At 49.4% G+C, this 27,041-nt stretch overlaps 1 protein-coding gene and 1 long non-coding RNA gene across 4 annotated transcripts; one reads left to right on the plus strand and one right to left on the minus strand.

The window, feature by feature from the left end:
- Positions 1-710: 710 nt before the first annotated feature.
- On the plus strand, positions 711-26,475 carry SLC44A2 (solute carrier family 44 member 2). Of its 3 annotated transcripts, none has more exons than XM_032465641.1 (22): positions 711-860; positions 14,533-14,581; positions 17,254-17,327; positions 17,450-17,534; positions 18,108-18,192; positions 18,423-18,533; positions 18,622-18,682; positions 18,788-18,911; positions 19,030-19,113; positions 19,207-19,319; positions 20,669-20,800; positions 20,892-20,991; positions 21,077-21,169; positions 21,339-21,423; positions 22,013-22,275; positions 22,361-22,455; positions 23,114-23,217; positions 23,324-23,397; positions 23,483-23,553; positions 23,714-23,802; positions 24,925-25,009; positions 25,475-26,169. In XM_032465641.1, the coding sequence occupies exons 1-22, from the start codon at positions 830-832 to the stop codon at positions 25,594-25,596; spliced, it is 2,130 nt and encodes a 709-aa protein (XP_032321532.1). In that variant the 5' UTR covers positions 711-829; the 3' UTR covers positions 25,597-26,169. The 3 variants fall into 3 exon arrangements, with proteins under 3 accessions (XP_032321532.1, XP_032321533.1, XP_032321531.1); XM_032465642.1 differs by lacking the exon at positions 711-860 and adding an exon at positions 13,920-14,103 and having other exon boundaries at positions 25,854-26,475; XM_032465640.1 differs by lacking the exon at positions 711-860 and adding an exon at positions 13,920-14,103.
- On the minus strand, positions 6,478-13,762 carry LOC116659044. Its single transcript, XR_004314320.1, has 3 exons — positions 13,642-13,762; positions 7,723-7,803; positions 6,478-6,926 (listed from the first exon to the last, which is right to left on the minus strand). It is a non-coding gene; the product is annotated as an uncharacterized LOC116659044 (long non-coding RNA).
- Positions 26,476-27,041: the final 566 nt, after the last annotated feature.

Raw genomic sequence — 27,041 nt, forward strand, 5'->3', positions numbered from 1 at the left:
AGATGACTTCATTCTTTTTATCTGTTGCATGGTGATGATACCATTGTGTCTATTGTGTTGTATACACCCCTGTATTGATGAATACACAAGTTCTCCCCCATTTAAAAAAATATTATTTTTTAAATTTTGGTGGGGGGTTAATTAGGTTTTGTTTTTATTTTTAGAGGAGGTACTGGAGATTGAACCAAGGACTTCACGCATGCTTAGCATGCACTCCACCACTTGAGCTATACCCTCCCCCATTTTTACAATAACTATCAAAGCTTCAGGTAACACTCTTTGGCACGTACTCCCCATACATACACACCTGCGATGACTTCTCCAGGGTCAGTGGCAGAGAGGAACCGCACAGGGTGGAGACGATTGGGATTTAATCTTTCTGCCAGAGAACATTCTGACCCACAGCATCAGCTCACCCAGCTTGATGTTACCAAACTAAAATTCTTGCCAATATGATGAATGAAAATAGCATCATTTTGTCTGTTCACTGGCACATAGTCCGCGCTTAGTATCTATTTGGCGAATGAATGGATGGATAGATGGTTGAACGAATGACGACTGCTTCTTGCCCACTAAACACACGGAGAGAGTCTCTCCTAAGCCCAGATGGGAAACAAAGGTTGGGGCCCCACCCCATCCAGAGCCCGGCCCCGCCCCCCGGGTGCCGCCCCTCCGCCCGCTCGGAGCTCCCATTGGATGGGGCCCGCGGGGCCGACCGGCGGGAGGGGCGGGGCCGGGCCTGGGGCGGGGAGCTGCAGCCGGCGGAGCCTCCCGCCCTCCGGGGCTGGGGTCGCTCTGGCTCGCACTCCCTTCCCCGCCCGCCGCGGCCATGGTGGACGAGCGGAAGGACGAAGTCTACGGTAGGAGCTGCCTCTGCTGGGTTGTGTGGAGGCCTTGGGGGTGGGGGACGTCCGTGATCTTAAACACCCGCGCTGCAGCCCGGGGCCCCCCTCTTGCTTCCCGGCCTTGAATTCTGCTCTGCGCAGAGCCCACGCCTCCCTGCTTCCGCCGGGTTGCCCCGCGTCCCCTCTCGGGAGCCCCCGCTCCCTCTCCGGCTGATGGGCCAGGACTCATGGCGCATGCTCCGCCAGGGGAGCTCCCGTTATCTGGGCGGCTCGGATGCAGGGCGGGGGAGGGGAGGTACGGCAACTGGGGCTGGGAAGAAGACCAGGGCCCCGACCTCCCCAAATCCTCCTCCTTTTCCATTCCCCTTTGTACACGTCTTCCTCCTGCGCACATCCCCCTAGATGTCAGCTGTCCTGGGCTTTTGGTCAGATAGGGAAACTGAGGCCAGACTAGACAGACCGAATGTGGGAGCCCCTTGGGTCTCGCCCTCCCCCTAGGGAAGGCGGAAACGAGGGCCCCACCGGCGAAGGGGCAAGAAGAAAGCAGGAAACAGTTGAGAAACTTTCCCCTCCCTATATAAAGGGCCGAGGGAGGTGGGGCTAGCTCCCATTTCACGGAGTCTTGGCGACAGGGACCCCCTCCCTTGAACCTCTGAAGGCAGCCTTCCCTCTCGGCCCAGATGAGGCCAAGATGAGGCTTCCTCTCCACCCGCTTTCTAGGGTGCTTTCCTTCCCCTGGTTCCAATGGAGGGGTGATGTGGTCCTCAGTTTCTCCTTTTTCTTCCCCATTTTGGGTTCCCAGGGCTGAGCTGGGCACACGCCCCATGTGGCACTGCCCTGGGGCAGGGGATCCCAACACCCCTCCTTGTGTGACTGAAACTTCCTGGAAACTGTGAGACTGAAGAGCCTTGGGGAGGGGGCCGGAAACCACTCATAAACAAGCTTAAACAGGACTAGAGCAGTGCCTCCCTACCCCCAGGGACTGTGGCCTCCAGAGGCTGCAAAGAGAAACAGATATGGGAGGCCAGGCTCTCCACGCCCAGCCCAGCCAAGAGGGAAGCACTGGGACCTGGCAGCCGCCCAACTTTTCCCCTCCCTGCTTGAAGCTGCCAGCCCCAACCTCCTGAGGGGCCTCCTTGCTCTTGGTTTTGGCCCAAGCCCCAGACCCTGTGGCTGTCTTTGCTGTGTGTCCCTTGGGTGTGGCTGGCTGTCTCTGATCTGGGATTATCCATCTGGGGTCCTGCCTGCCTGTGGGCAGCACCTGAGAGATCGTTGGTCTCCCTGAGGCAAGGCTGGGGCAGAGTAGACAATGATGGGATTCACCCAGCCTTGAATTTGGCCAAAAGGAGCCAGCTATGGATGGGCCTGAGTAAACCCTCCCAGGTCCTGCCAGGACCACACTGAGACAGGGGACCTACATGCCTAACAGACCTGGTCCTGGGCTCTGGGAGAACATTGCATCAACAAGTATGTACTGAGCATCCTACAGGCAGCATCCGGACACAGACAACATAGCAGTGAACAAAGCAGAAAAATCCTTGAATCAGTAGGTAATTTTAGGTTGTTGTCAGTGTAGTGAGGCAATGAACAGGACACTGTGTGTGTGTGTATGTGTAGGGTCATCTGGGATTATTTTAGGCGACCAAAGGCTGGGGGTTGAGCCAGCCGTGGGAAGATCTGAGAGAAGTGTGATCTAGGGAGTGACAACAGCAAACAAAGCATGCAGTTGCTTAATGATTTATCTCTATGAGGCCCAGGGGATCGTGAGATGGAGACTTCAGCTGGGTCTTGCAGTCAGGCCCTCACTTCCTCTAGAGGGACCACATTGCTTGAATCCTCCAAGTTGTGTGTCGGGGGGTGATCCTTGCTTAATTTGTACATGGTCCATTCTCATCAGACCCAAAAACTGAGGACCCTCAGGCTGCCCTGTGAAGTCTTTGCCAGATAACGGGGAGCTTTCCTTTGGGAACAATGTGCAAAGAGTGGCTCAGGTATCCTTCCCTTGTGCCCTAGTGCCTTCCCATCAGTCACCAACTTAGGGGGTAATGTCAGACACGCACAGGTTCAAATCCTTGTTCTGACACAGATGAGCTCTGTGGCCATGGGTGAGTTGGTGACCTCTCTGAAACTCCATATCCTCATCAGTAGGGCTGGGCAGACCGTGCTGACTGGTAGGAAGTGTTTTGCACACTGCCAGGTGACCTCTACGTGCTCCGAGGCCTCTGGGACTGGGGATACTGGGGATATGGATTTTCTGTGAGCTGATGGAGAGGCAGCCCTCTGTCAGGGTGTATACTTAGACTGGACTGATAAGGGCAGAAAGTTCCCTCCCTAGCAGACACCTTATCTAGAGGAAAGCAGCATCTCTGAGGAAGCCAGGAAATGGCTCCTGGCCCCGGCGGATGTCAGCAAGGGGCACTGCCAAACTTCTCAGCCCACCCTTGACATGAGCAGCATGGAAAAAGATTCTAGGTAACCTAAAACAATAGACTGATGGGGTGAGGGGAAAAAAGTAATAGTGCTTGTTTAAAAAGTAGATTCCATGGCCCCATTCACTAGAGAATTCAACTCAGCCAGCAGCAGGGCGCTGGCATCTGAGTTTTTAAAAAACATTGTCGGGAGAGGGTATTGTTAATTGCAACTTTTTTTGGAAAGAGATAACACATTCACATGCTTCCAAACAAAAAAAGATACAAAAGACTTTATAGCTTTATAAAATCTGCTTCCTGCTCCCTCTCCCAATATCACACTTCTTTCTTGCAGTATATCTGCATGGCAACTTGTTGTGTTTTCTTCCAGGGTCTAGGCCTTAGACCTTCTCATGCAACTACACATATTCTTTATTTAGTGGCTTTTCCCCCCTCTTTTACAAAAATGTTAAGAAACCCTTAAAGTGCTAGCTTTGTGAGGCAGGAATGCATATCTGTTTAGTTTGAAGGTGTATCCACAGTGTCTGTCACATGGTAACAAAGTCGGTGCTCAACAGATACATTTGTTGAATGAAAAGTTGTGTGTTTCACATTGTGTTGCTTTTTTTTTTTGCTTAATGTGTTGGAGGTGATCTCTCCCTCACATCAGTGCCTGGAAACCTCTTCAGTCTTTTGGGACAGTTGCATTAAGTTGTGCATTTGTGGGTGGACCATCTTAAGTTGAACCAATCGAGGGGAATATTTTGAACTTTTTATTGAAGTAGAAAATTCGTACATAAAAGGGTACACACATCTCAGCAGCACCCAGGTCAGGAAAAAAACATTACCAGCCCCCAGAGGTCCCTTATGCCCAAGGACGGCCTATTAGTATTATGATTATTTTTATTTTTGTGTGTGTGGTTAAAAAACATAACAAAATTTCCCATCTTAACCATTTTTAAGTTCAGTAGTGTTAAGTATTGTTACACTGTTGCACTGTGGCCTGTTTTTGTAAAGCCAATGGATTGAGTGGCTCTTACATTTTTAAATGGTTCTTAAAAGAAGAATATGTGACAGAGATGATATGTGAACCACAAAACTTAAAATCTTTAATATCTGGGGGTAGGGTACAGCTCAGTGGTAGAGCGCATGCGTAGCTTACATGAGGTCCTGGGTTCAATCCCCAGTACCTCCACTAAAAAAAGATAAAAATAAATAGTTAAAAAAAACCTTTAATATCTGGCCCTTAGAATAAATTTGCAGATGTCAAGTAAGGCCTTTCTCATCGCCCCTAGAAAGTTCTCTCCTGCCTCCTTCCAGTCAATCCCCAAAGGGAGGCTTATTGTTTATTTTTTTTAATGGAGGCACTGGGGATTGAACCCAGGACCTCGTGCGAGCTAAGCATACACTCTACCACTGAGCTATTACCCTCTCCTCCCCAAGCTTATTTTTAAATCAGATTTTAAACTCTTACATAACAAAATTAATATATTCTCTCTGTTGGGGTGGGGGAGGCTGAAAATTAAAAATAAGCCCTCAACCGCACAGATTTTAGCCTTCCCTGTGAAAGAACCCTTCACATACCCTCAGCTAGCTGTCCCCAGCTCAGAGGTAACACAGCCAAGAAGTCTCTTTCCCGAGCTTAGACTATTCATTTCTTTGTGTATGTGTGGCATCTGTATCTTTTTTTAAAGCTCCTCAGGCTGGTTTACTGAGAAACAGTACTGTTCCTAGGGTGGGATACTATGTTGCCTTGTAAAAAGATGCAGTATGTCTAACCTTGCTGACGGGGAAACAAAGTCCAATGATGTCAGTCTGCGAAATAGCAAAGTAGGAAACAGGGTGTGTAACAAAACAGCGGGGTAAGGGATAAATAGCTACATATCTGCTTATGTATGTAGACATTTTCTGGAAGGAGGAAAGGGAAACCAGTGAGAGGAACTGCTCCCAATGTGAGGAAGTGTGGGCTCTGGGCCAGGGGTGAGAGGGAGAGTGATTTTTCTTAGTCTAAAGGCTTGTGCTGCCAGAAGTTGTTTGTTGTTGTTGTTGTTTAATCTTGATAAGCATACAGGTTACTTAACGTAAACAAGTTCATTGATAACCTCCTTCAGCAAATACTTGGTCCCAAGTGCCAGGTTCAACCCTGGAGATACAGCAGGCAATGTGCTTGCCAGGAACTGACATTCTTGCAAGGGATCCACATACTAAGATGACTGAGGAAAATTCTGAGAATATCAGAGAAGGGCTCTGGAGAAAAGTGTAGCCAGAAGGAAGGGTGGGCCTGATCTAAAGGGCCTGGAGGCAGGGTTTAAAATTTCAAATCAGAGGATCAGAGAAGGCCACATACTGACCTGACTAATGGAATAAGAAAGAGAGTCATGTTTCAGGCAGTGGGCAAAGCCTGTGCAAAGGTCCTGGGGTGGGGGAGTGTGTCTGGTATGTTTGAGGAGCCGTGAGGAGGTCCACATGGCTGGAGTGGAGAGGTTGAGGTATAGAATGGCAGGAGGTGAGGGCAGAGAAGGGATGGGCAGAGTGGACAGGGCCTTGTGCACCCCCGGAGGACTTGGGTTTTTGTTCCGAGAGAGATAGGAGTCATTGAATTCTGAGCAGAGGAGGGACCTGACCTGACTCCGGTTCACAAGGGCCCTCTGGCCTCTAGGGTGCAATGGCAGAAGCCAGGCGACCAGCCCAGAAGTGATAGCATTGGTCAGGGGGCATGAATTGCCTTTACCAAGGTGCTAAATAAATGAACAGACATACAAAAAAGCAAACCAGAGTTCTGACTCTCAGCTGGGTTCTGGAACCCAGCATTGGCTGTGTTCCAGTCCCAGCTCCATTCTTTTTTCCTTTTTTAAATTGAAGTATAGTTGATTTACAATTATGTTGTGTTAGTTTCAGGTGTACAGCAAAAGCAAAGTAATTCAGATTTTTATATATATATTCTTTTTCTGATTCTTTTCCATTATACATTATTGCAAGATATTGAATATAGTTCCCTGTGCTATACAGTAGATCCTTGTTATCTATTTTACTTTAAAAATTTTTAAAAGGTCATTTCAGGTTGTTTTTTCTCTTTTTATTTATTTATATTTTATCATTCCATTTATTTTTATTTTGGGGGAGGTAATTATGTTTATTTATTTATTTACAATGGAGGCATGGGGATTGAACCCAGGACCTCGTGCATGCTAAGCACACACTCTTCCACTGAGCTGTACCCTCCTCCTGTCTATTGTATATATAGAAGTGTGTATATGTTAGTCCCAAACTCCTCATTTATTCCTCCCCCCACACCAGCTCCATTGTTCCCAGCTCTGTACCAGCACAGACCCTTTCAAGTATCCCTGAACCTTTTGTGTCTGTACCTTTCATATATCTGAGCCTGTCTGTCAGTCTAGAAAATGGGGTTAAAGTGTCCGCTCCCTCTCAGGTCTACCTCAAGGGACCAGTGAACTCCTGTGGGTCTAGCACTGCACTGGAACTGGGTCTATGGTAAATGCCCGGTTAATCGGAGTTCTTTGCAGAGTACACAGCTGAGGAAAAGGAGCAGCGTTCAAAATCCCAGTTCCCGCTGACTGGGTGATTTCAGACAAGTCATGAAGCATCTCTGGGCCTCTGTTTCTCCATTATGCCATCTACCCTCAGAGCCTTGTTGTAGGAATCAAATGAGTTCCTGGAAGGAAATGTCTGCTTCAGTGCCCAGCACACAGTAGGTGCTCTATTTCTTGCTCCCAGCATTGCTCTCAGTGGAGTCACTTCTAGTTTTCCTACCCAGATGCTGTCCCCAAACCTTTTGTCAAAGGGACTTGTCTGGGCAGCTGAGATGTCCATTACCCATACACAGATTTCTGGGAAGGCGGGGTAAGCCGGCCTGGCTGCGTGGGCGAGGCCTGGGGCTGCTGCAGGCCTTGTGGACTTGGCCTGTAACCAGAAGCCACGGGGGCTGGGTGCCACTTGATGTCCTGGCACGAGGATCGTGACCAGGCAGCCTCTCTCTGTTCTCTTACCTCCTACGCCCATTGAGCTGGGTGGACCGGCCATCCTGCCCAGCCAGGCCTGGACCCAAGGGCTGCCTCCCCTCCCCAAACCTGGTCTTATGGCCCAACTTTCCCAGACCTTCTCCCACACCATTGTCACATCTCTCCCAGCATCTGCCAACGAAGTGGCCTGGGTTGGAGCCAGCAGGGCCTTGGTTCGATGCACAGCTCACCAGCTATGTGGTTGGAACACAAGGCCTCAGTTTACCCCCTCTGTCAAATGGGGCCTCACTCCTAGTTAGCGTTTCTGGAAGCCTTGGACCCCAGACCTGTGCTAATTGGTTTTTTCTGCATCAGGTCCTGGCAATACCTACCAGGAAATGCAAACTTGAGTCCCATTCTCCACATGGGAAAATGGCAGCCTGGAGAGGGAGAGGGCTTGTCAATCCCCCCCCCCCACCAGTGTTGAGGGGGATAAATGACACGTCTTACCTCTCCTGGTCGTTGTCAGCAGAGCCCATGAAGCAGGGTGGCGGGGCGCAGACTTGGGCTCAACACATGTCAGTTCACTGCCTAGAGACCAGGGGGCAACAAACTTCTGTAAAGGACCAGAGAGTAAATATTTCCAGCTCTAAGGGCTCCATACAGTCTCTTATCACTGCTGCTTAAGTCTGCCATAGGCAATAGACAACATGAAAGCGAGCAGCCTGGACAAGATGAGAAGGAATGAGCATGGCTCTGGGCCAAGAGAATTAGACTTACGGCCCCTGACATTTGAAATTTCACATGAAGACATAGTCTTCTTTTGATGTTTTTCAGTCATTTAAAAATAAGGTCCTACTGTAGAGCACAGAACTATATTCAATAGGTTGCAGTAACCTGTAGTGAGAAAGAATATGGCCAGGTGGAGGGTGTAGCTCAGTGGTAGAGTGTGTGCTTAGTTAGCATGCACAAGGTCCTGGGTTCAATCCCCCATATGGCCATTAAAGTAAATCTTATTGCCTCCCTCCTCCAAAAAAAAATGAAAAAGAGTACGTGTATGTGTGTATATATACGTATATTTAACTGAATCAGCAGTTACAAACATTCCAACACAGATAAGTGAATCACTACACTGACACCAGAAACTGATACATCGTAAATTAAAAAAAAATTTTTTTAATAGAAAGACCATTCTTAGCTTTGAACCCTATGAAACCATGGTGGATGGATTTGCCCCATGGGGGATGGTTTGCGAACCCTGGCCTGAATGATTAACACACTGCGGTAGGCAGCATAACGGTCCCCCCAAAGATGTCCACATCCTAATTCCTGGAACCTGTTACTCTGTTACCTCACGTGGCAAAAGGGAATTTGCACATGAGATTAAATTTAGGATCATGAGATGGGGAGATTAATCCAGGCTCATCCAGGTGGGCCCAAGAACAAGTTTCCTTATAAAGAAAAGAGAGCTCAGATATATGCCCAGGAGTGGAATTGCTGGGCCATATGGTGGTTCTCTTTTTAGGTTTTTGAGAAACCTCCATATTGTTTTCCATAGTCACTGCACCAATTTACATTCCCGCCAACAGTGTAGAAGGGTTCCCTTTTCTCCACATCCTTGCCAACATTCGTTATTTGTGTTCTTTTTGATGATGGCCACTCTGATAGGTGTGAGATAATATCTCATTGTGATTTTGATTTGCATTTCCCTGATACTAGTGATGTTGAGCAACTTTTCATGTTCCTGTTGGCCATCTGCATTTCCTCTTGTGGAAAAATGTCTGTTCAGTTCTTCTGCCCATATTTTAAGAGTCTCATGCTCTACCGACCGAGCTAGCTGGGTAGGCTCTGCCCATATTTTAAATGGCTTGGTTGGTTGTTGGTTTGCTTTTTAATTGAAGTACAGTTGATTTAAAATGTATTAGTTTCTGGCGTACAGCATGGATGGAATCATGCTAAGTGAAATAAGTCAGACAGAAAGACAAATACTGTAAGATACCACTTAACATGCGAAAATCTAAAAAAATACAGCAAACTAGTGAATATAACAGAAAAGAAACAGACTCACAGATGTAGAGAAGGAAATAGTGGTTACCAGTAGGGAGAGGGAAGGGGGCGGAGAAAGATAGAGGCAGGAGAAGTAAGAGGTACAAACTATCAGGTATAAAATAAGCTACAAGGATGTATTGTACAACATGGGGAATGTAGCCAATATTTTATAATAACTGTAAATGGAGTATAACCTTTGAAAATTGTGGATTACTATATTGTATGCCTGTAACATTATATTGTACATCAACTATACTTCAATTTTTTAAAATATATTGTAATATAAGCACATAAATAAAGAAAAAAGAAAAAAAAGACGGAGGGGGAAGGTATAGCTCAGTGGTAGAGTGTGTACTCAGCATGCGAGAGGTACTGGGTTCAATCCCCAGAACCTCTGGTAAAAATAAATAAATAAATAAACCTGGTTACCTACCCGCCCCCACAAAAAAAAAAGGAATTAAAAAAGAAAGAAAAGAGGGAGGCAGGGGAGTCAGAGGAGGAGACCTAACAAGGGAGAAGATTCTCTGAGACTGCAGAAGGCTTGCAGCCTGGCCAGCACCTTGATTTTGGCCCAGTGAGATGTACTTTGGATGTCTGACCTCTGGAAACTTGAGATAATAAATTCGTGTTGTTTTTAAGCTGCCAAATTGGTGGTCACAGCTTACAGCAGCCATAGGAACCTCATACAAGCACTAACTCGGGAGCAGGGTGGCCTGGCTCTGTGGCTCACCAGCTTTGTGGCCCCAGCATGTTATGTCTCTCTGGGCCTCAGTTTTCACATCTGTCAAATGGGATCAACCCACAAAGTTGCTATAAGGGTGAATTGAGGTAAACCGCGTAATGTTTCTGAAGAGCACCTGGCACTCAGTAAACCAGTGATAGGGAGGCACTGGGGCATTGTTGCAAAGATACAGCAAGTTTCCACCCTGCAGGGTTTGAATCAGGCTCAATTATCAAACCATTAGGATTCGCTTTGCCCCTCCCTCTGTCCCCCCTTGGCTAATGTTAAAATGAGAGCTAATGGAACCCATCAGATGACAGTACCAATGTTCCCTCTTATATTTCCTGAGCCACCCACAAGGCAAGGCCCTGAGCCAAGGCTACACCAGGCGCCTAGCTCTGCATCTTTAATTCCATCTGACAAGTTCACACTACAAGGCCATAGCTCAACTGTCCCAGCTACAGCCACCAAATTTCCCTGAGAACTGACTGAGACTTCGCCTCCCCAGCCTGAACATGCTGTCATGCTCCTGCTCAAACACCCTCAGTGGCTCCCATTCACCCATCAAAACTGGAGAAGGGACCCACCACTTGTTGCTAGGGTACTGGGCATGCAGGTTCCTCTCCCTGACCTACGGTTTTCTCTGTTGTAAAATGGCTTGTTAATAGGAGTGCCTATTTGGTAAAGAGCCCTGAGCCAGGGTCTGAAACGTACTCCTTGGTTAGCACAAGCCGTTCTTATCTGACAGCTCCCACTGCCAATCTGGCTGCTATTTGGCTGATACTAGAAACCTCCTGAGCTGCCTTCTCTCTCCTCCACCCATCTTACTGGTCCCACCTCTTATCAGAAGGTTGAAATATGCTCTTGTGTTTTCCCTTCATACTTGTGAGTTTTCAGTTTTCTATATTTGCATGATTAATCCACATGGAATTTGTTTTGCAAGGTGTTGGAGGTGGAGTTAACTTCATTTTCTTCCAAATGCACAGTCAAAGCTAGTGACTGATTATCCTTTCCTTGCCAACTGGAAATTTCACACTTAATATATATTAAATTCTTATATGTATAAAATTTGCAAATTAATATGGGCACCTGGAAAACTCTAAGCTGCTTTTTTTTCCCTTGCTTTTAAAAAAAATTTTTTTTAACGGAGGTACTGGGGATTGAAAACCTCACACATGTTAAGCACATGCTCTACCACTGAGCTATCCCCCATCCCCTTAAAGCTGCATTTTTATTTTCAGTTTTAGCTATGCATACATGGATTATATGCTGTGGTTATTCATTTAACAAACCCTGACTGCCGGCCTGTTCTATGCCAGGTGCTATGCTGGGCGCTGGAGACACAGTTCTGAACAAAACGGACATCAGTCCCTGCCCTGTGCAGTAAACATGCGGGCAGACAGTAAACAACCAATATATAAATGAGTGGTGTTAGGTGGTAAGAAACAACATGAAACCAGGTAACAGGGGAAAGGGGGAAAGGGCGCTGTCTTAGGACAGTCAGAGAAAGTCTCTGAGGAGGTGATGTTTGAGCAGAGGTATGAAAAAGGTGGAGTCATGTAGATGTCTCCACGGGGAAGAGCTTTCTAGGTGGAGGGAACAGCCATTGCAGAGGTCCTGAAGGGAGACTGTGCCTGGTGAGCTTGTGTATGGCCAGGAGGCCAGCGAGGCTGGAACAGAGCGAGGAGAGGAGAGAGTGAAGGAGGTGAGGTCAGGGAGGTGACGAGGAGAGCAGGCAGGGCCTCGTGGGCTGCAGGGAGGACTTGGGCTTTTCCTCAGAGTGAGATGGGAGTCTCCTCCGGGTTCGGGGCAGAGGAGGGATGTGCCCTGACTTGGGTGTTTACAGGCTCCTCTGGCCGCTGTTGGGGGAACAGTGCAGGACAAGGGTGGGAGCTGCACTGTCCAGACAGGAGATGACAGCCATGTGACAAGGGTGGGGGCTGAGGAGAGGGTGAGAAATAGTTGGATTCTAGACAAATTCTGAAGGCAAAGCTGATATAAAGCAGAGAGGTATCCCAGGTTTCCAGCCTGAGCACTTCTGACTTGGGGCACCTTGGGGGACACGCAAGGGCTTGATGTGGCCATGCTGAGTGGGAGGTGCCCATGAGACCCCTTGTGGGCTTCTGGCGGGCAGAGTCACAGGGACATGCAGCTTGGGGTGAGGCCCTCCCCAAAGGTCCACATTTTAAAAAAATTTTTTTTGAGAAGGAGATTGTTAGGTTTACTTATTTATTTTTGGAGGAGGTACTGCGATGGAACCCAGGACCTTGTGTATGCTAAGCATGCGCTCTACCACTTGAGCTATGCCCTCCCCACTCCCAGGGGTCCACATTTGGGCATCATCAGGGTGGAGCTGGTGGTTGAAGGCCTGCGTCTGCCAGTGTGTCCCCAGGGGACCGAGTGTATCTGGGAAGAGGAGAGGCTGTGGCCTGGGCACCGCTCGGACTGGGTGGGACTGTGGCAACCAGAGGACTACTTTGGGAGGCCTGGTCACTCAAGGGCATGGCTTTGAGCCTGGGGCCTTGACTGTCTGTTTGCTCAAGCCTGTGGGCCAGGGGGCAGGTGGGCCTCCACAGCTGGAAGCCACTAGGAGGGGGAGGTGACATTTCTCTCAGGATAAGCTGAGTTGGTGACCAGAGCCCCACAAGGGGGTGCCTGACTCTGAGGCAGCAGCTACAATTAAGCACCAACTGTATATAACCACACTTATGACCCTTGCTTGCTGTATGCTCTGTATAGTTGGTTGTACTGTAAGTATACAACTGGGCCCAAGGGTTGTTGAGAGATGCAGTGAGAACAGGCACATGATGAAGGGAGGATACAGCCGTGGGGGCTGTGTACTCCCACACAAGCTGTGCAACCCCACACTGACTATATACCTTCCACCAGCTGTATACCACTACCCTACTGTATATTCCACACTGATTAAACACCCCTAATTGTATACCTCCATGTGGGCTATATGCCCCATGTTGGCAGTACCCCCATACCTACTGTATACCCCCACATCCGCTGAACTCCCCTACACTGACAATATAGTGCATCTGCGCTAACTGAATATCTCCTGGTACCTGTACCTAGTTTTGGCTGATTTTGCCTTTATGCTTTAGCCCCATATCACAATTGAGGAAACTGAGGCTCAGGGAAAGGAAGGCACTGGCCTGACTATCCTCTGGCTCAGATGCACCCAGAAGGATGTCAGCTCCACCAGGACAGACCCACAAGACTGGGTCTCTCTCATTTGCCCCTGTTCCTGGTGCCCAGCCAGTAGGCACTCAGTAAATACTTGTTCTCCAAAACAGTGGCTTCAGGATTATCCACTGTGAGGGTGTGCAGGGATGGCTAGCTCAGGTGTGTAGCCTCAGGGGCCACAGAGGGATCAGAGCCAGGCAGGGATGTGACATGGGGACTGTAAGTCGCCGTTTTAAAGAGACTGGCGATGTGGATTTTTAAATAGACTACAAATATTTAACTCCTGGCATTTAATTTTTTTAAGAATGCAGACCAGAAGAAACAAACACCCTCCCCCCCACCACCACTGGCTTGAGAGTTTTCAGCCTGAATAGGCTATAATTGGTTGTTTGAGTTCAGCAAAACCAACTGCCGGTTTTGTGGCGCCTGGCTAGAGATTTAACCTCCTTGCGCCTCAGTTTCCGTACCTTGAGAATGGGACAATTATCAGGCGCCTTCCAGGGTGGAGGGTTGTTCTAGGCGGTGTCGCCTGGTGGGTGGTGGGGGGAACCCAGGCCACGGAGCGCTGCCTTAGGGTGCCCGGGGTGGGGGCTGGGCGGCTGGCGGGGAGGGCTAAATCCGGCCGGCGGGTGAGTGGCGGGAGCAGCTGCCGCCCCGCCCGGCCCCCTCCTCCTTCCCTGCCTCCCTCCGTTTCGCGGTCCAGTCTGTCCGGAGGCAGCCGCTCCACTAGGGCCGGTCTGACCGGTTTGGGCCGCCCCGCCCGGCTCTGCTGGGAGGAGCCGCCGCCAGTCGGTCCCTCGGTCCCTCCCTCGGGACGCCCGCGCGTCGGGACCCGAGGGCCAAGCGGGCACGGGAGCAGGCGGGCGGCCGGCGGGGCTGGGCACCTGCAGGGATGGCGGGCGAGCGGCAGCACTACTACGGGAAGCACGGTAGGCAGCGCCCGCCGCCCGCACGCGGGCCTGGCAACTTGGAGGGGGGCAGCGGGAGGACGAGGATGGGGGCTGAGGGGCGAGCGGAATTTCAGATCTCTTCCTGTAGGCCCCTCATCATCACCTGCCAGCATCCCTCACCCCAGTCTTCACCCGGAGGTCCCTCCAAACTCCCTCCTCCGAAGAGCCTCGTCGCCGCCTCCCTAGTACTCCTGTGGGAACCTTCCAGATCCTATTTTGGACCCTCCCCTCCCCACCGGGCTCACTGACGGGCCCCTTTCCAGCCCCCTCCCAGTGAGTGGTCGCCAGGTGATAGAAAATCCGCAGGATATCTGAATCTTACTCCTCCCGTGGCCAAAGACACCCCTAGGGACCTCTGGGGAAGGGTGATCTCCCAGTCCCATCTTGGTACCTCTGGCTGATTTTCAGGAACACCGCAGAAGTATGACCCCGCCTTCAAAGGACCCATTTACAACAGGTAAGGTCTCTGGGCTCCTGGGAGGGGAGGGGTCTCTGCTAACACTGCCTCCACCCCTGTTTCTTTACACACAGCCCCACATCTGTTCGCCAACGAACTAGTGATTAATATTTGCAACTTAACGATAAAGAAACTTAAAGATAAAAGAACAATAAGAAAAACTTCCTTAATATACAAAGAGCCTTTACAAATGAACTTTTAAAATTCAAGCAAAAGACTGGAACAGATCATTTATAGAACAAGAAATGCTGTCGAAATGGAGTTAATGGAGAAATGAATGCTCAAACTCACTGGAAAGTAATGGAATGTAACACAAAACAATAACCAAATAGAATTTCCCTGTCACAGATTGGCAGAGGTTAAAAATATTCTCTCTCTCACACACACACACATGCACACACACATACATAGAAGATTGACAGACTAGAATATACAGAAGTAGAAATATAATGTTATAAATCACTGTTACATCAATTAAGAAAAAAGATTGACTTATAGTCTGCTCTGAAACTAGTTGATAGTCTTTTTTGGAGGGAACTTAGAAATACAACTTTTTTTTTTTTTTAATGTTCAGCTCTTTGTTTTAGCAATTAAAATTCTAGGAAAATAATTCTCCTAGTAAACCTTGCATACATGGACAAAAATGTATGATACTGCTGCCTTTTTGAAAATGGTGAAAACCAACAATCTGGGTTGCATCTCTTGGAACTAGTTAGATACTAGTTACAACAGTGCATCCTTAGGTTATAGTATTACACAGCTGGTAAAGTGTACTTGAGTCTTTCTAAGTAGTGATGTGGATCCATCTCTTTAAAAGATTTGTTTTGTTTCTTTAAAAAAACTTTTTAATTAAATCTTTTTTTCTTTTGGATCCCTCTCAATTTACTAAGTGAAAAAATAAGACATAAACAGTGGATGTATCATGCTTGAATTAAATTTTTAAAAAAATTTTTTGGAGGTAATTAGGTTTACTTATTTATGTATTTATTTTTAGAGGAGTAACTGGGGATTGAACCCAGGACCTTGTGCATGCTAAACATGCGCTCTATCACTTGAGCTATACCCTCACTAGCAAAAAAAAAATTTTTTTTGGAAAACACTTGTACCAATAAATAAAGGGCTCACAAGAAACCATTAATAGAGGTTACTCATGGTGAGGTGAATTATATGGGAGACATTTCTTAATTACATACATTCCTGTATGGTTTAAATTTTATCATGTTCATATTTGATCTTATGATAAAAAAATAGTTTTAAAAACTTGAGTAGGTGCTAACATGGTTTGTGAAACATGTTTTTTTTCATTTTTCTTCCAGTTTTATTGAGATATAATTGATATATAATACTGTATAAGTTTAAGGTATACAGCATAATAATTTCATTTCCAAATATCATGATTATCACAATAAGTTAAGTGAACATCCATTATCTCATAGATAGAAAAGAAAAGAAAAAGAAAGAATATGTTTCCTTTTGAGGAAGTCTTATGGATGAGACCTCTTAGGATTTACTCTCTTAACAACTTTTGTATATAACCTACAGCAGTGTTAATGATTTTAATCATGTTGTACATTATATCCCTGGTACTTATTTATCTTATAACTAGAAATTTGTACCTTTTGATCACCTTCATCCAATGCCCCCCTGCCCTTCCTCTGGTAACCACAAATATGATCTCTTTTTCTATGAATTTTGTTTGAAGTATAATTGACCTACATCACTATGTTAGTTCCTGGTGCATAACATAGTGATACATTGTTTCTACACATTGCAAAATGATCACCACAAAATAGCTTAAATTTTAAAAACATTGATATGTAATGCTGGTAAAGATGTGGGGAAATAGGCACTCAATCCAAAGAGAGCTGAACATTGCTGCAACCTGCTTTGAGGACAATATAGCATTAGGTATTAAAATTTATTTTGAGGGGGGTTTGAGTTATAACTAACATAATATACTAATTTCAGGTATACAACATAGTAATTTGATATTTTTATACATTATGAAATGGTCACTGCAATAAGGCCAGTTACCATCTGTAACCATACAGAGTTGTTACGGTATTATTGACTATATTCCTGATGTGTATATTGTATCTCCATGACATTTATTTTATACTTGGAAGTTTGTACCTTTAATCCCCTTCACCTGTTTCCTCTGTCCCCCCTACCTCCCCTTTGATGACTGCCAGTTTGTTCTCTGCATCTATGAGTCTGTTTCTGTTTTGTTTTGTTTGTTCATTTGTTTTGTTTTTTAGATTTTACATATAACATACATTGTTTTTCTCTGACTTATTTCACTTGGCATTATATCCTCCAAGTCCATTCCATGTTGCTGCAAATAGCAAGATTTCACTCTTTTTAATGGCTGAATAGTATTCCATTATAATATTATATGTGTTATATATTACATTCCTATATATGTATATATATGCACTACTTCTTCTTTGTTCATTCATCTATGGATGGGCACTTGGGTTGCTTCTATATCTTGGCAATTGTAACTAGTGCTGCAGTGAAAGGTGTTAACATTTAAAATACACATGCCCTTTGACCCCTCAGGAACATGTGTCCAAATAGCCCTTGGATATGTGTATGTGTGCAAGGTAGGATGAATTCATGATATACAGGACACCAATACTCCCACCCTGATGTGGTCCCTTGCTCCCCAGGGGCTGCACAGATACCATTTGCTGTGTGTTCCTCCTCCTGGCCATTGTGGGCTATGTGGCTGTAGGCATCATAGGTGAGCAGAGGAGGGGAGGGTATTGGGGTTCCAGGGTGGGAGGGCAAGCCATAGCCTCTGGGGCAGAGTGGGGCTGGTGCTAAGGAGTGGCAGCGCCTCAGCATCCGTGGATCCCTCCACAGCTTGGACCCATGGGGACCCTCGAAAGGTGATCTACCCCACTGATAGCCGAGGCGAGTTCTGCGGGCAGAAGGGCACAAAAAACGCGTGAGTCTGTCTCCTTGGTGCCTGCTGGGGCTGGGGAGGAATGGGTGAGAGACCTTTATCAGCAACGGGGAGAAGGTTCTAGGTTTCCCCCACCTCCATCCATCCACTAGTTTGATCAACAAGTATTTATAAAACTCCCACCATCACCAGCCTCTGCTCTAGGACACAGCACTAAATGAGACATTCAGAGCCTTGTCCTCTGGTGGCCCACGTATTAGGGGGAAGACAGAGAGGAGATAGTCCCCAATCTGATGTCAGGTGGTGATGAACAGGTGAGGTAAAGAGCAGGTTTAATCTAAGCTGTGCCATTCCCTGGCTGTGTGACCTATGACAAGTGTCTCAACCTCTCTGGGCCTCATTTTCCTCATCTCTGAAGTGGGGATCATGACAGTCTCACCCTCATGGGGCTGTTGTGATGGTTAGATGAGCCAATACATGTCCAGTGCTTAGAACAGCACCCAGCATGGAGTTGCTGCAGCAGCATTATTACTGTTGTTGTTGTTTTCATTAAGGTATATTACATAGGCTGACTAAGAAGTCTTGACAGTTTCCATCTCCCTTCCCCAACCCCAGGAACAAACCCTACCTGTTTTATTTCAACATTGTGAAGTGTGCCAGCCCTCTGGTCCTGCTGGAATTCCAGTGTCCCACCCCACAGGTAACTTGTCCCCTCCCAGCCTCTTTCCCGTCCCCTCACCCCTCCTTCCATCATCAGGTCCTTTTCCTTCTATAGCTGGAGCTTCTCTCACAGTCCGTTCTTTCTCCCTGGTGAATCCCAGGCCTTTCTCTCTCCCTGGTGAATAAGGGGGAGGGGGTGGAACCTCTGTCTTGAGAGGGGATAAGGTGTCCGTTCTGACCCTACCCAATCCTGCCTTCTGCCCTTCCAAGATCTGTGTGGAGAAATGCCCCAACCGTTACCTCACCTACCTGAACGCTCACAAATCCCAGGACTTTGAATACTATAAGGAGTTCTGTGTGCCTGGCTTTAAGAACAACAAGGTAAGCGGGTGGCTGTCCTTGGAGCCCGGGCAGGGACAGATAGAGAGTGCCGACCTGCAGAATTAACCCACTCCCTCTCTCTTGGCAGGGTGTGGCTGAGGTGCTCCGGGATGGCGACTGCCCCGCTGTCCTCACCCCCAGCAAACCCCGTGAGTCTGGGGTCCCATGAGCTCAGGTGGTCCCGTGAGCTCAGGAGGGGCATGGGGAGGTTTCAGGGGCTCAGCCTGACTGGTCCCATCCCCTGCTCCATGCAGTGGCCCAGCGATGCTTCCCCGCCATCCATACCCACAAGGGAGTCCTCATGGTGGGCAACGAGACAACCTATGAGGATGGACTCGGTGCTCGGAAAAACGTCACGGAGCTGGTGGAAGGCGCCAAGTGAGGACCATAACCTACCATGCCCACATCACGTTTTCTTGGGTGGGACAGGGCATCCCCTGGGGCTGGCCCAGGCAGGGAGGCAGGTCTGACCTAATCCTCATCTGCCTTCCCCCAGGAAGGCCAATGGAGTCCTGGAGGCCCGACAGTTGGCCATGCGGATATTTGAAGATTACACTGTCTCCTGGTACTGGATTGTCATGTAAGTGGAGAGAGAAGGTAGCCCTCCCTGGGCTGCCCTGTCTGAGACTGGTGAGGGGAAAGGGTCTGCTCATGCCCTCATTTTATCCCCCAGAGGCCTGGTCATCGCCATGGTGATAAGCCTCCTGTTCATCGTCCTGCTCCGCTTCTTGGCTGGCATTATGGTCTGGGTGATGATCGTCATGGTGATTCTGGTGCTGGGCTATGGTGCGTCTCCTCTTCCCTGCGCCCTCCCCTCCCCACCGTCTGCAAAATGCCTAGGCCCTTTGAGCTGTCAGTGGCCCATGGAGAATCTTCTCCTGAGCCATCAGGCATCCTCCATCTTTGATCTGAAATATTTGTGAAGATGTTTATCTCAACTTTGTTTATGAGAGCAGACCCTTGGAAATAACCTCAGTGCTCATCCCTGCGAGATGGGTTAAATCATAATCTTCCAAAACAGGAGGGGATCTGTATTTCATCGAAGAGTAAAGGCCTTCTCAAGCAGACCATTTAGCACGGTGGTTAAGGCCATATGCTGTGGCACTAGGAAGTCCAGGGTTTCAAACGCTGGCTCTGCCAATTCTTTGCTCTATGACCTTGGGCGAGAGACTCAACTTTTCCATGCTTCAATTTCCTCCTCTATAAAATGGGCATAATTAGTATTTACTTGTTAGGAGGCTTAATGAGAAGAAGATAGTGTCCAGGAGAAATGGAGGAGGGCCCTGGAGATCTGAGGCCTATGGAACCCAGAGGCCGTGCTCAGATCCCAGTGCCTCCTGTTCTGTTTATTTATTTAAACTTTCCAGGAGGAAAGATGCCAGAAATGCAACCAAATCAGAGGATACAGATGTTAAAATATTCGTATTAATAGTGGCTTCTGTCTGGGTGCTGGCAGTTTAGGTGACTCATTCTTTGGTACTTATCTGTATTTTATAATTTTCTTCTACAGAGAGTTAAGGAGAATTCTGAAAATTCCTAAAGCTGCCCCACTGAATGTTAGCGCCCATATCCTCCCCCCTCACCCATGAATCATTATACAAGGGGGCAAAGTGGTCAGTAAAGCCTCAGACCACACAGTATCCTGACATTCATTCATTCATTTAATGAGTGACTACTGTTTTCTGGGCAGTCTTCTAGGTCCTGGGCTTAGCAGGCATAGCAATGAATAAAACAGGACAAATCCTTACTCTCGTGGGGCTTATATTCCTGAGGATATGGGCAAGATGGACAAGAAACCTACCAGAAATCCTCTTGGATGCCAAAGCAGTGAAGGGAGATGAGAAATCAGAGTGTGAGAGGGTCTGATTCTACATGGGGGAAGGGATCCTAGAAGGTCTCATGAGGTGACATTTGAGCAGAGATTGGAGGATGTGAGGGATCCTGTTGCAGAGAGACTGTACCAGGCAGTGGGAACAGCAAGTACAAAGGCCCTGAGGCAGGAGCAAGCAGTGGCAACCCTTCTCAGCCTTGGTTTTTGTTTCTGTTAAATGGGAGTGGTTTTGTACCTGCTTTGCAACATTGGGGAGCAGTTGGTGGGCTGAGGGCAGTCGTAGCACAGTGGTTCCCCCATGCAGGAATATTTCATTGCTACATGGAGTACGCTCGACTGCGTGGTGAGGCCGGCTCCGACATCTCCCTGGTGGACCTTGGCTTCCAGACAGACCTCCGCGTATACCTGCACTTGCGCCAGACCTGGATGGCCTTCAGTGAGTCCCAGCTCCCCACTCCTGCCCCCAGTGAGGCCTGGGTGGGGATCCCAGGCAGGTAGCAGATTCGGTCACCCTCTGCCCCCTGCAGTGATAATTCTGAGCATCCTCGAGGTTATTATCATCCTGCTGCTCATCTTTCTACGGAAGAGAATTCTCATCGCCATTGCACTCATCAAAGAAGCCAGCAGGTGGGTGCCAGGGTGCCAGGGGATCAGGCTAGGGTGGTCCCAGGGCTGCTCTGGCCTTGATGCCTGTGTCTCTGCTCCTCCACAGGGCTGTGGGATACGTCATGTGCTCCTTGCTGTACCCACTGGTCACCTTCTTCCTGCTGTGTCTTTGCATCGCCTACTGGGCTAGCACTGCTACGTATCCACTGTCAGACCCCGATCTCCCACCCTGGGGGTGGCTAAGTGCCTAACTTGGAGGTGACCTGCAGCTTGAGGGCAAGGCCAGAACGTGGTGGGGGAATGGATTCTTCCCCAGGTGCCCCTGGAATCCCTAATCCCAGACCTTGGGTTCCTTAACAAGCCTCCAGCTTCCTGTCTACTTCCAACGAAGCCGTCTATAAGATCTTCAGTGACACTGCCTGCTCAGTTGCTGGGAAAACCTGCAACCCTGAGGTGGGTGTTCGGAGATGGGGGGATGGCTATTTCCCTAGCAGCCCACAGATGATCTGAAGCCTCTCATCTCCACTTGGGACCATTGAACAAACATTTGGTGCCTGCTGTATGTCCTGTGCTGGATGTTGGGGGCATGGAAGGGAAGGATTCAACCTGGCAGCTGCCCCCACCCAAGTGCTGAACCATCCACCTTTCTCCCCCTTGACTTCATTTCCTGCTCCCACACCCCTCTCTTAACCCTAATGGCCAGTTCTTGCTTCTAGAACCCCTTCCTTGCTTTTCACAAGGCCCTAACCTGACCCCTGTGGTCCTCATACTGATGTCTGCCACACGTGATCTGTCCACATGGTCACTCCATTGAGCCCCGAGATAGCCTGTGCCACCTCACTGATGCCCATTGAAACCATGAACCCTAATCTTTCTTCTAGAACCCCTTTTGCAAACCCCTATCCTAAGCCTCCAATCTCTTGACTTAACTCTGATCCTTATGACTCCCATCCCACCCTACTGTCTACCTGATCAGGACCTGATGCCCAGAGCCCACTCTGAACCCCAGCCCCTATGATGTGACTCTGTGTCCCTCCCACAGACCTTCCCCTCCTCCAACGAATCCCGCCTGTGCCCTGGTGCCTACTGTCAGTTCGCCTTCTATGGTGGTGAGTCAAATTACCATCGAGCCCTCCTGGGCCTGCAGATCTTCAATGTCTTCATGTTCTTCTGGCTGGCCAACTTTGTGCTGGCGCTGGGCCAGGTCACGCTGGCTGGGGCCTTCGCCTCTTACTACTGGGCCCTGAACAAGCCGGATGACCTACCTGCCTTCCCGCTCTTCTCTGCCTTCGGCCGGGCGCTCAGGTGGGGTCCCAGATGGGCTGGGGGTGGGAGTGAGATGGAATGGAAGAGTCTTGGCCTGGCCACTGACCACCCTCTTGGCCCAAAGGTATCATACAGGCTCCCTGGCCTTTGGCGCCCTCATTCTGGCCATTGTGCAGATCATCCGAGTGATGCTGGAATACTTGGATCAGCGCCTGAAAGGTATGGCCCACATGTGGTTGGACCTGACTCCCATAGTAGGTGGGGCTAAGGGGCAGGTTGGGTTTGGTTCTTGTGTGGGGGTGGGGTTAAGATGGTGAGGCAGGGATTGGTTCCTGCCAAAGAGGGGGAAAGGGTGGGGCTGAGGGGATTGAGTGATTGGTTCCTATGATGGAGGCGTGGCTGAGAGCCCCAATGAGTGGTGTTCATATTGCTGAGGAGGCAGGAACAAGAGTCCTGAACCACCATTGGCTTCTGAAGAGAGGGTTGGGATGGGATTGGTTGACCTTTTGGGTAGAGCCAGGGAAGCATCAAGAATTGACTTATGTCAAAAAAAAAAAAAAAAAGAATTGGCTTCTGTCTGGAAGGTGGGGCCGGGGTGGTGTTGTGGGTTGTCTTTGAGCCCTGTCTTGGAGACTGGGCTGAGTGCCCCTTTTTAAAAAGGGGGGCGGGGCTGAGGGTCCCAGCCCAGGTTAGCTCCTACTAGGGTGTGGGGCAGGACCCCAAGGGTCCTGGATCAAGTCTCTTCTCACCTTCTCTTGGAGAAGGTGGGCTCTGAGTCCAGGGCTGTAGCAAGTTCCTGTAAGGGGGAGGTCTGGGGGGGGTCTTACCAGGCTAGTGGGGTCCCCTCTCACCGCTGCATCCCTCCCCTGTCTGCCAGCTGCGGAGAACAAATTTGCCAAGTTCCTCATGACCTGTCTCAAATGCTGTTTCTGGTGCCTGGAGAAATTCATCAAATTCCTCAACAGAAATGCCTACATCATGGTGAGTAGGCCTGGGGCCAGGAAGTAATCCCGCAGCTCCTGCTGGGTGGGAGAAGCCCTCATTTCCCACCCGGTAGGCCTGATTCATCCCTCCCACCTCCCTGTAGATTGCCATCTATGGCACCAACTTCTGCACTTCGGCCAGAAACGCCTTCTTCCTGCTCATGAGAAACATCATCAGGTCAGGGAAAACACTCTCTCGCCAACTCCCTCCTCCTCAGGGCTCTGAACCATCATTCATGCCTGCTTCCCTCTGTCCCCTGCAGAGTGGCCGTCCTGGACAAAGTTACTGACTTCCTCTTCCTGTTGGGCAAACTTCTGATCGTGGGTAGTGTGGGTGAGTGCCGCTCACCCAGCCTGTCCAGCTGCAGGGAGCCTGTTGGGGACGACTTGTGAACTGCTGTTGGGCCCCCACATTTTCTGTGATGAGTATCTTCTCCCCTGGGGTCTTGTTGGGGGGGCTACTTCCTTTATCCAGAACCCTCATCCCTCTCCAGGAATCCTGGCTTTCTTCTTCTTCACCCATCGAATCAGGATCGTGCAGGACACAGCACCACCCCTCAATTACTACTGGGTCCCTATATTGGTATGAACCTTTGGGGATGGACAGGGGTCTGGGGAGAAGGAGTTGTTGGAACTCGCCTGGCCTCCTTTGACTAGACAGATGTGGATCGGCAGGAAGGGTATAGCTCAGTGGTAGAGCACATGCTTAGCATGCACAAAGTCCTGGGCTCCATCCCCAGAACCTCCACTAAAAAAAAAAAAAAATAATAATAAATAATAATAATAATAATAATAATAATAATAATAATAATAATAATAATAATAATAATGAGATATCTAAATAAACTTAATTACCTTCCCCCCTCAAAAAATAAACAGATGTGGATGGGGTTCAGAGGTGGGGAACTGGTGATTAATTCAGGCCACAAACATTTATTAAGTGCGTCCTCTGTTCCAGGCATGAGATGGACCTTTTCCTTTATGAGGAAAGAGGCCTTACCATGCAGGAATAAATAGACATTAGTTGATGCTGATGTGTGTAGATGTGTGATTGCAAACTTGTATGTGCCGCAGGGCAGAATTACAGAGAACTGACTATTAGAGCTTGTGGTGGAAGATTGGGCAGGCATGGGAGTCCGGGGGCTTCACCATGAAAGTTACATCACATCTAAGATCTGAAGGCAATGCAGGCAGCATCCAAGCAGAGGGGACGTGCAGGGACTATGCCAGGAACAGTGAGCAAATCAATGTGGCTGGTGTGGAGGTAGTGAAGGGGTGAGGAGGTGGAGATAGGGGCAGGGAGGTGATGAGGCCATGGATGGGTTAAGGCATCACTCAAAGGGCAGTACAGTATCTGAGTGCAGGCCTTGGGGCCCAGTGTCCTAGATTTTTATCTTCGTTCTCTATTTACTAGTTCTAAGATGAGTGACTATGGCCAATCTCTGAAGTCCACTCACTTCAGCCCATAAATGTTTACAGGTACCTAGCAAGGTTCTGTGAGTCTCCAAATGTCTGGGGATCTAGCAATAAATGGGATAGACACAGACTAGTGTTAAACCTGTCATGTCTTAAACTTGCATAAAATTGGAGCCAGAGGAAGGCCTCAGAGGAGGGGCTTATCAGCAAGGAAATGGCGAGACTCCAACCCAGGAGGGTTGCCTTAGGCAGGAGCAGGGGTGGGAACAGCTTGTCTCTCCTCTTCCAGACGGTAATCATCGGCTCCTACCTGATTGCACATGGCTTCTTCAGCGTCTACGGAATGTGTGTGGATACACTGTTCCTCTGTTTCTGTGAGTGACCCCTCCCTGACCCTCGATGGGCCCTGACTCCCTTCTCCCTGTTGGGCAGAACATCTCCCTCCGATGGGGCTACACGTTGGCATGCCTGGTGCCCCCAGCCACCCCAGGGCCTGACTGTCCCTCATCCTAGGGCCCCGGCATGCCCCCATGGCTTCCCTCTGCACTCAGAGCTGCTCCATCCTATTGTCCCCTGGTCCAGGCTGTGGCTGGAACTCTCTGCCCCTGGGCCCTCAGCTTTGGAGTTTCTGGCTTTGTTGGGGGGATCTGTGGCTGCCACTAACTCTGGTCTCTCCATCTGTCTGTTTTTTTTTTGTTGTTGTTTTCTTTTGTTTTTGTTTTCTCTTTTCTCTGCCTCTCCTCCATGCCTGCTGGCTTCCCTGTTCTTCCCTGCCTCCCTCCTCCCCTCCCTTCCTGACTACCCCACTTTCCTCCTGCTGGTTCCTGGGGGGAGCCCAGGTGAGGACCTGGAAAGGAATGACGGCTCTCAGGAGCGACCCTACTTCATGTCGCCCGAGCTGAGAGACATCCTGTTGAAGGGGAGTGCGGAGGAGGGGAAGCGGGCCGACGTGGAGGAGTAGAAGGGGAGGCTGGCTTGGGGGCCAGGCAGGCCTCCTCGTTTCCTCCCTGTAGACCCGGGGTGCATGTAGGGGCTTCCTGGCCTGGGAGTGGGGAGCGAGTGTGTGTCCCGTTCCCAGTCTGCCGCCTCCCATCCCCATGTTTCTTGCTTCCTAACCCTCTGAGGCTTCTCTGTGGCCCCCATCCGCCTGCCCTGTCCCTGGAGGCCCCTGCCCGTGGGCCCTGCTCACACCGCCTGCTCTGGGGCCTCTCTCTGCAGTGGAGGACCTGGAGAGGAACGATGGCACTGCCGAGAGGCCTTACTTCATGTCTCCCACCCTCAAGAGGCTTTTGAAAAAGACCAACAAGAAGCCGGCAGAGTCCTAAACGCCCCGCCCTCCCACACCTCCCCTGAAGTCTCACAGCGGGTGCTCGGCAGCTGGATCAGAACCCCGGCCCCTCGGGCTTACCTGATGTCCTATCACTGCCGCCCCTTCCCGCCCCCCATCATCTAGTTACCACCAGTTTCCGGGAACCTGGAGGATTGGGGCATCTCCCTATGCCAAAGGCCAGTTGGAGTTTTCACGGTGGCCCCCCCAAGACAGTGCAATGAGTCTCTTCAGCCCCCACTGGCTCAGATAAGAAGCCCAGCGAGGGGGTTGGCCTCTGTGGGCTGCCTCCCGCATCCTGTCTCCCTCTTATGACAGGACAGCATTTGCATCTGCAGGAGCGGTGGCCATAGTCAGCTCCAGCTTCTAAGGTCCCCCCCATTCACTTATGTGCTCTGACCAGGATGCCAGGACCCTCTCCAGGGCTGAGCAGCTGGCTACTTGCCACTCCAGGAATTTCTTTATTATTTTTTTTTCAGCCTGGACTTGCATTAAAGGGTCTATTAACTTTTTTCTGTCTTCACGGCTGAGATGGGACTGCTAAGGAATGCTTTCCGATGTCCCTTCCTTGGATGTGACAGGGGTGGGAGTGTGTGTGCCCAGGTGGGGGTGTCCCCTGGCACAGGAGGCAGTAGTGGGCGATGTTGATGGGAGAAGAGGGAGTGGGACTGTTGGGGGAGGGCAGCTGGTGTGGAGCAGGAGGGAGGAGGTTGCTAATAACTGCTTAATGGAAACCTGCTGGCTGGCTGGCTGGCAGGGTTGGACCGAATTTCCCCCTTCTCTATGCCAGTTATTGACACAGCTCTCTTTGTAAGAGAGAAAAGAAACTGAATCCACTGAAGGGAGGATTTCAGGGGGAGAGGGGATGGGCAAATGGGGCCTCCCTGCCCAGTCACCTCGCCTTGAGTGTGATTTGCCAAATTTGTTAAACTCAGGGGAACTGGTGTCCCAGTTCCCCGTTCGCCATATCCCAAGGCCCCCAGATCTGGGATCCCAGAGAGAGAGAAGTCCCAGCCTGGGGTTTCTGTCTCCTGTGCCTGCTGCCCCTCCTCCCCCATTCTGTCTGCACACCCCTACAT

The sequence above is a fragment of the Camelus ferus genome, chromosome 22 (genome assembly GCF_009834535.1).
Source record: "Camelus ferus isolate YT-003-E chromosome 22, BCGSAC_Cfer_1.0, whole genome shotgun sequence".
NCBI lineage: Eukaryota > Metazoa > Chordata > Mammalia > Artiodactyla > Camelidae > Camelus > Camelus ferus.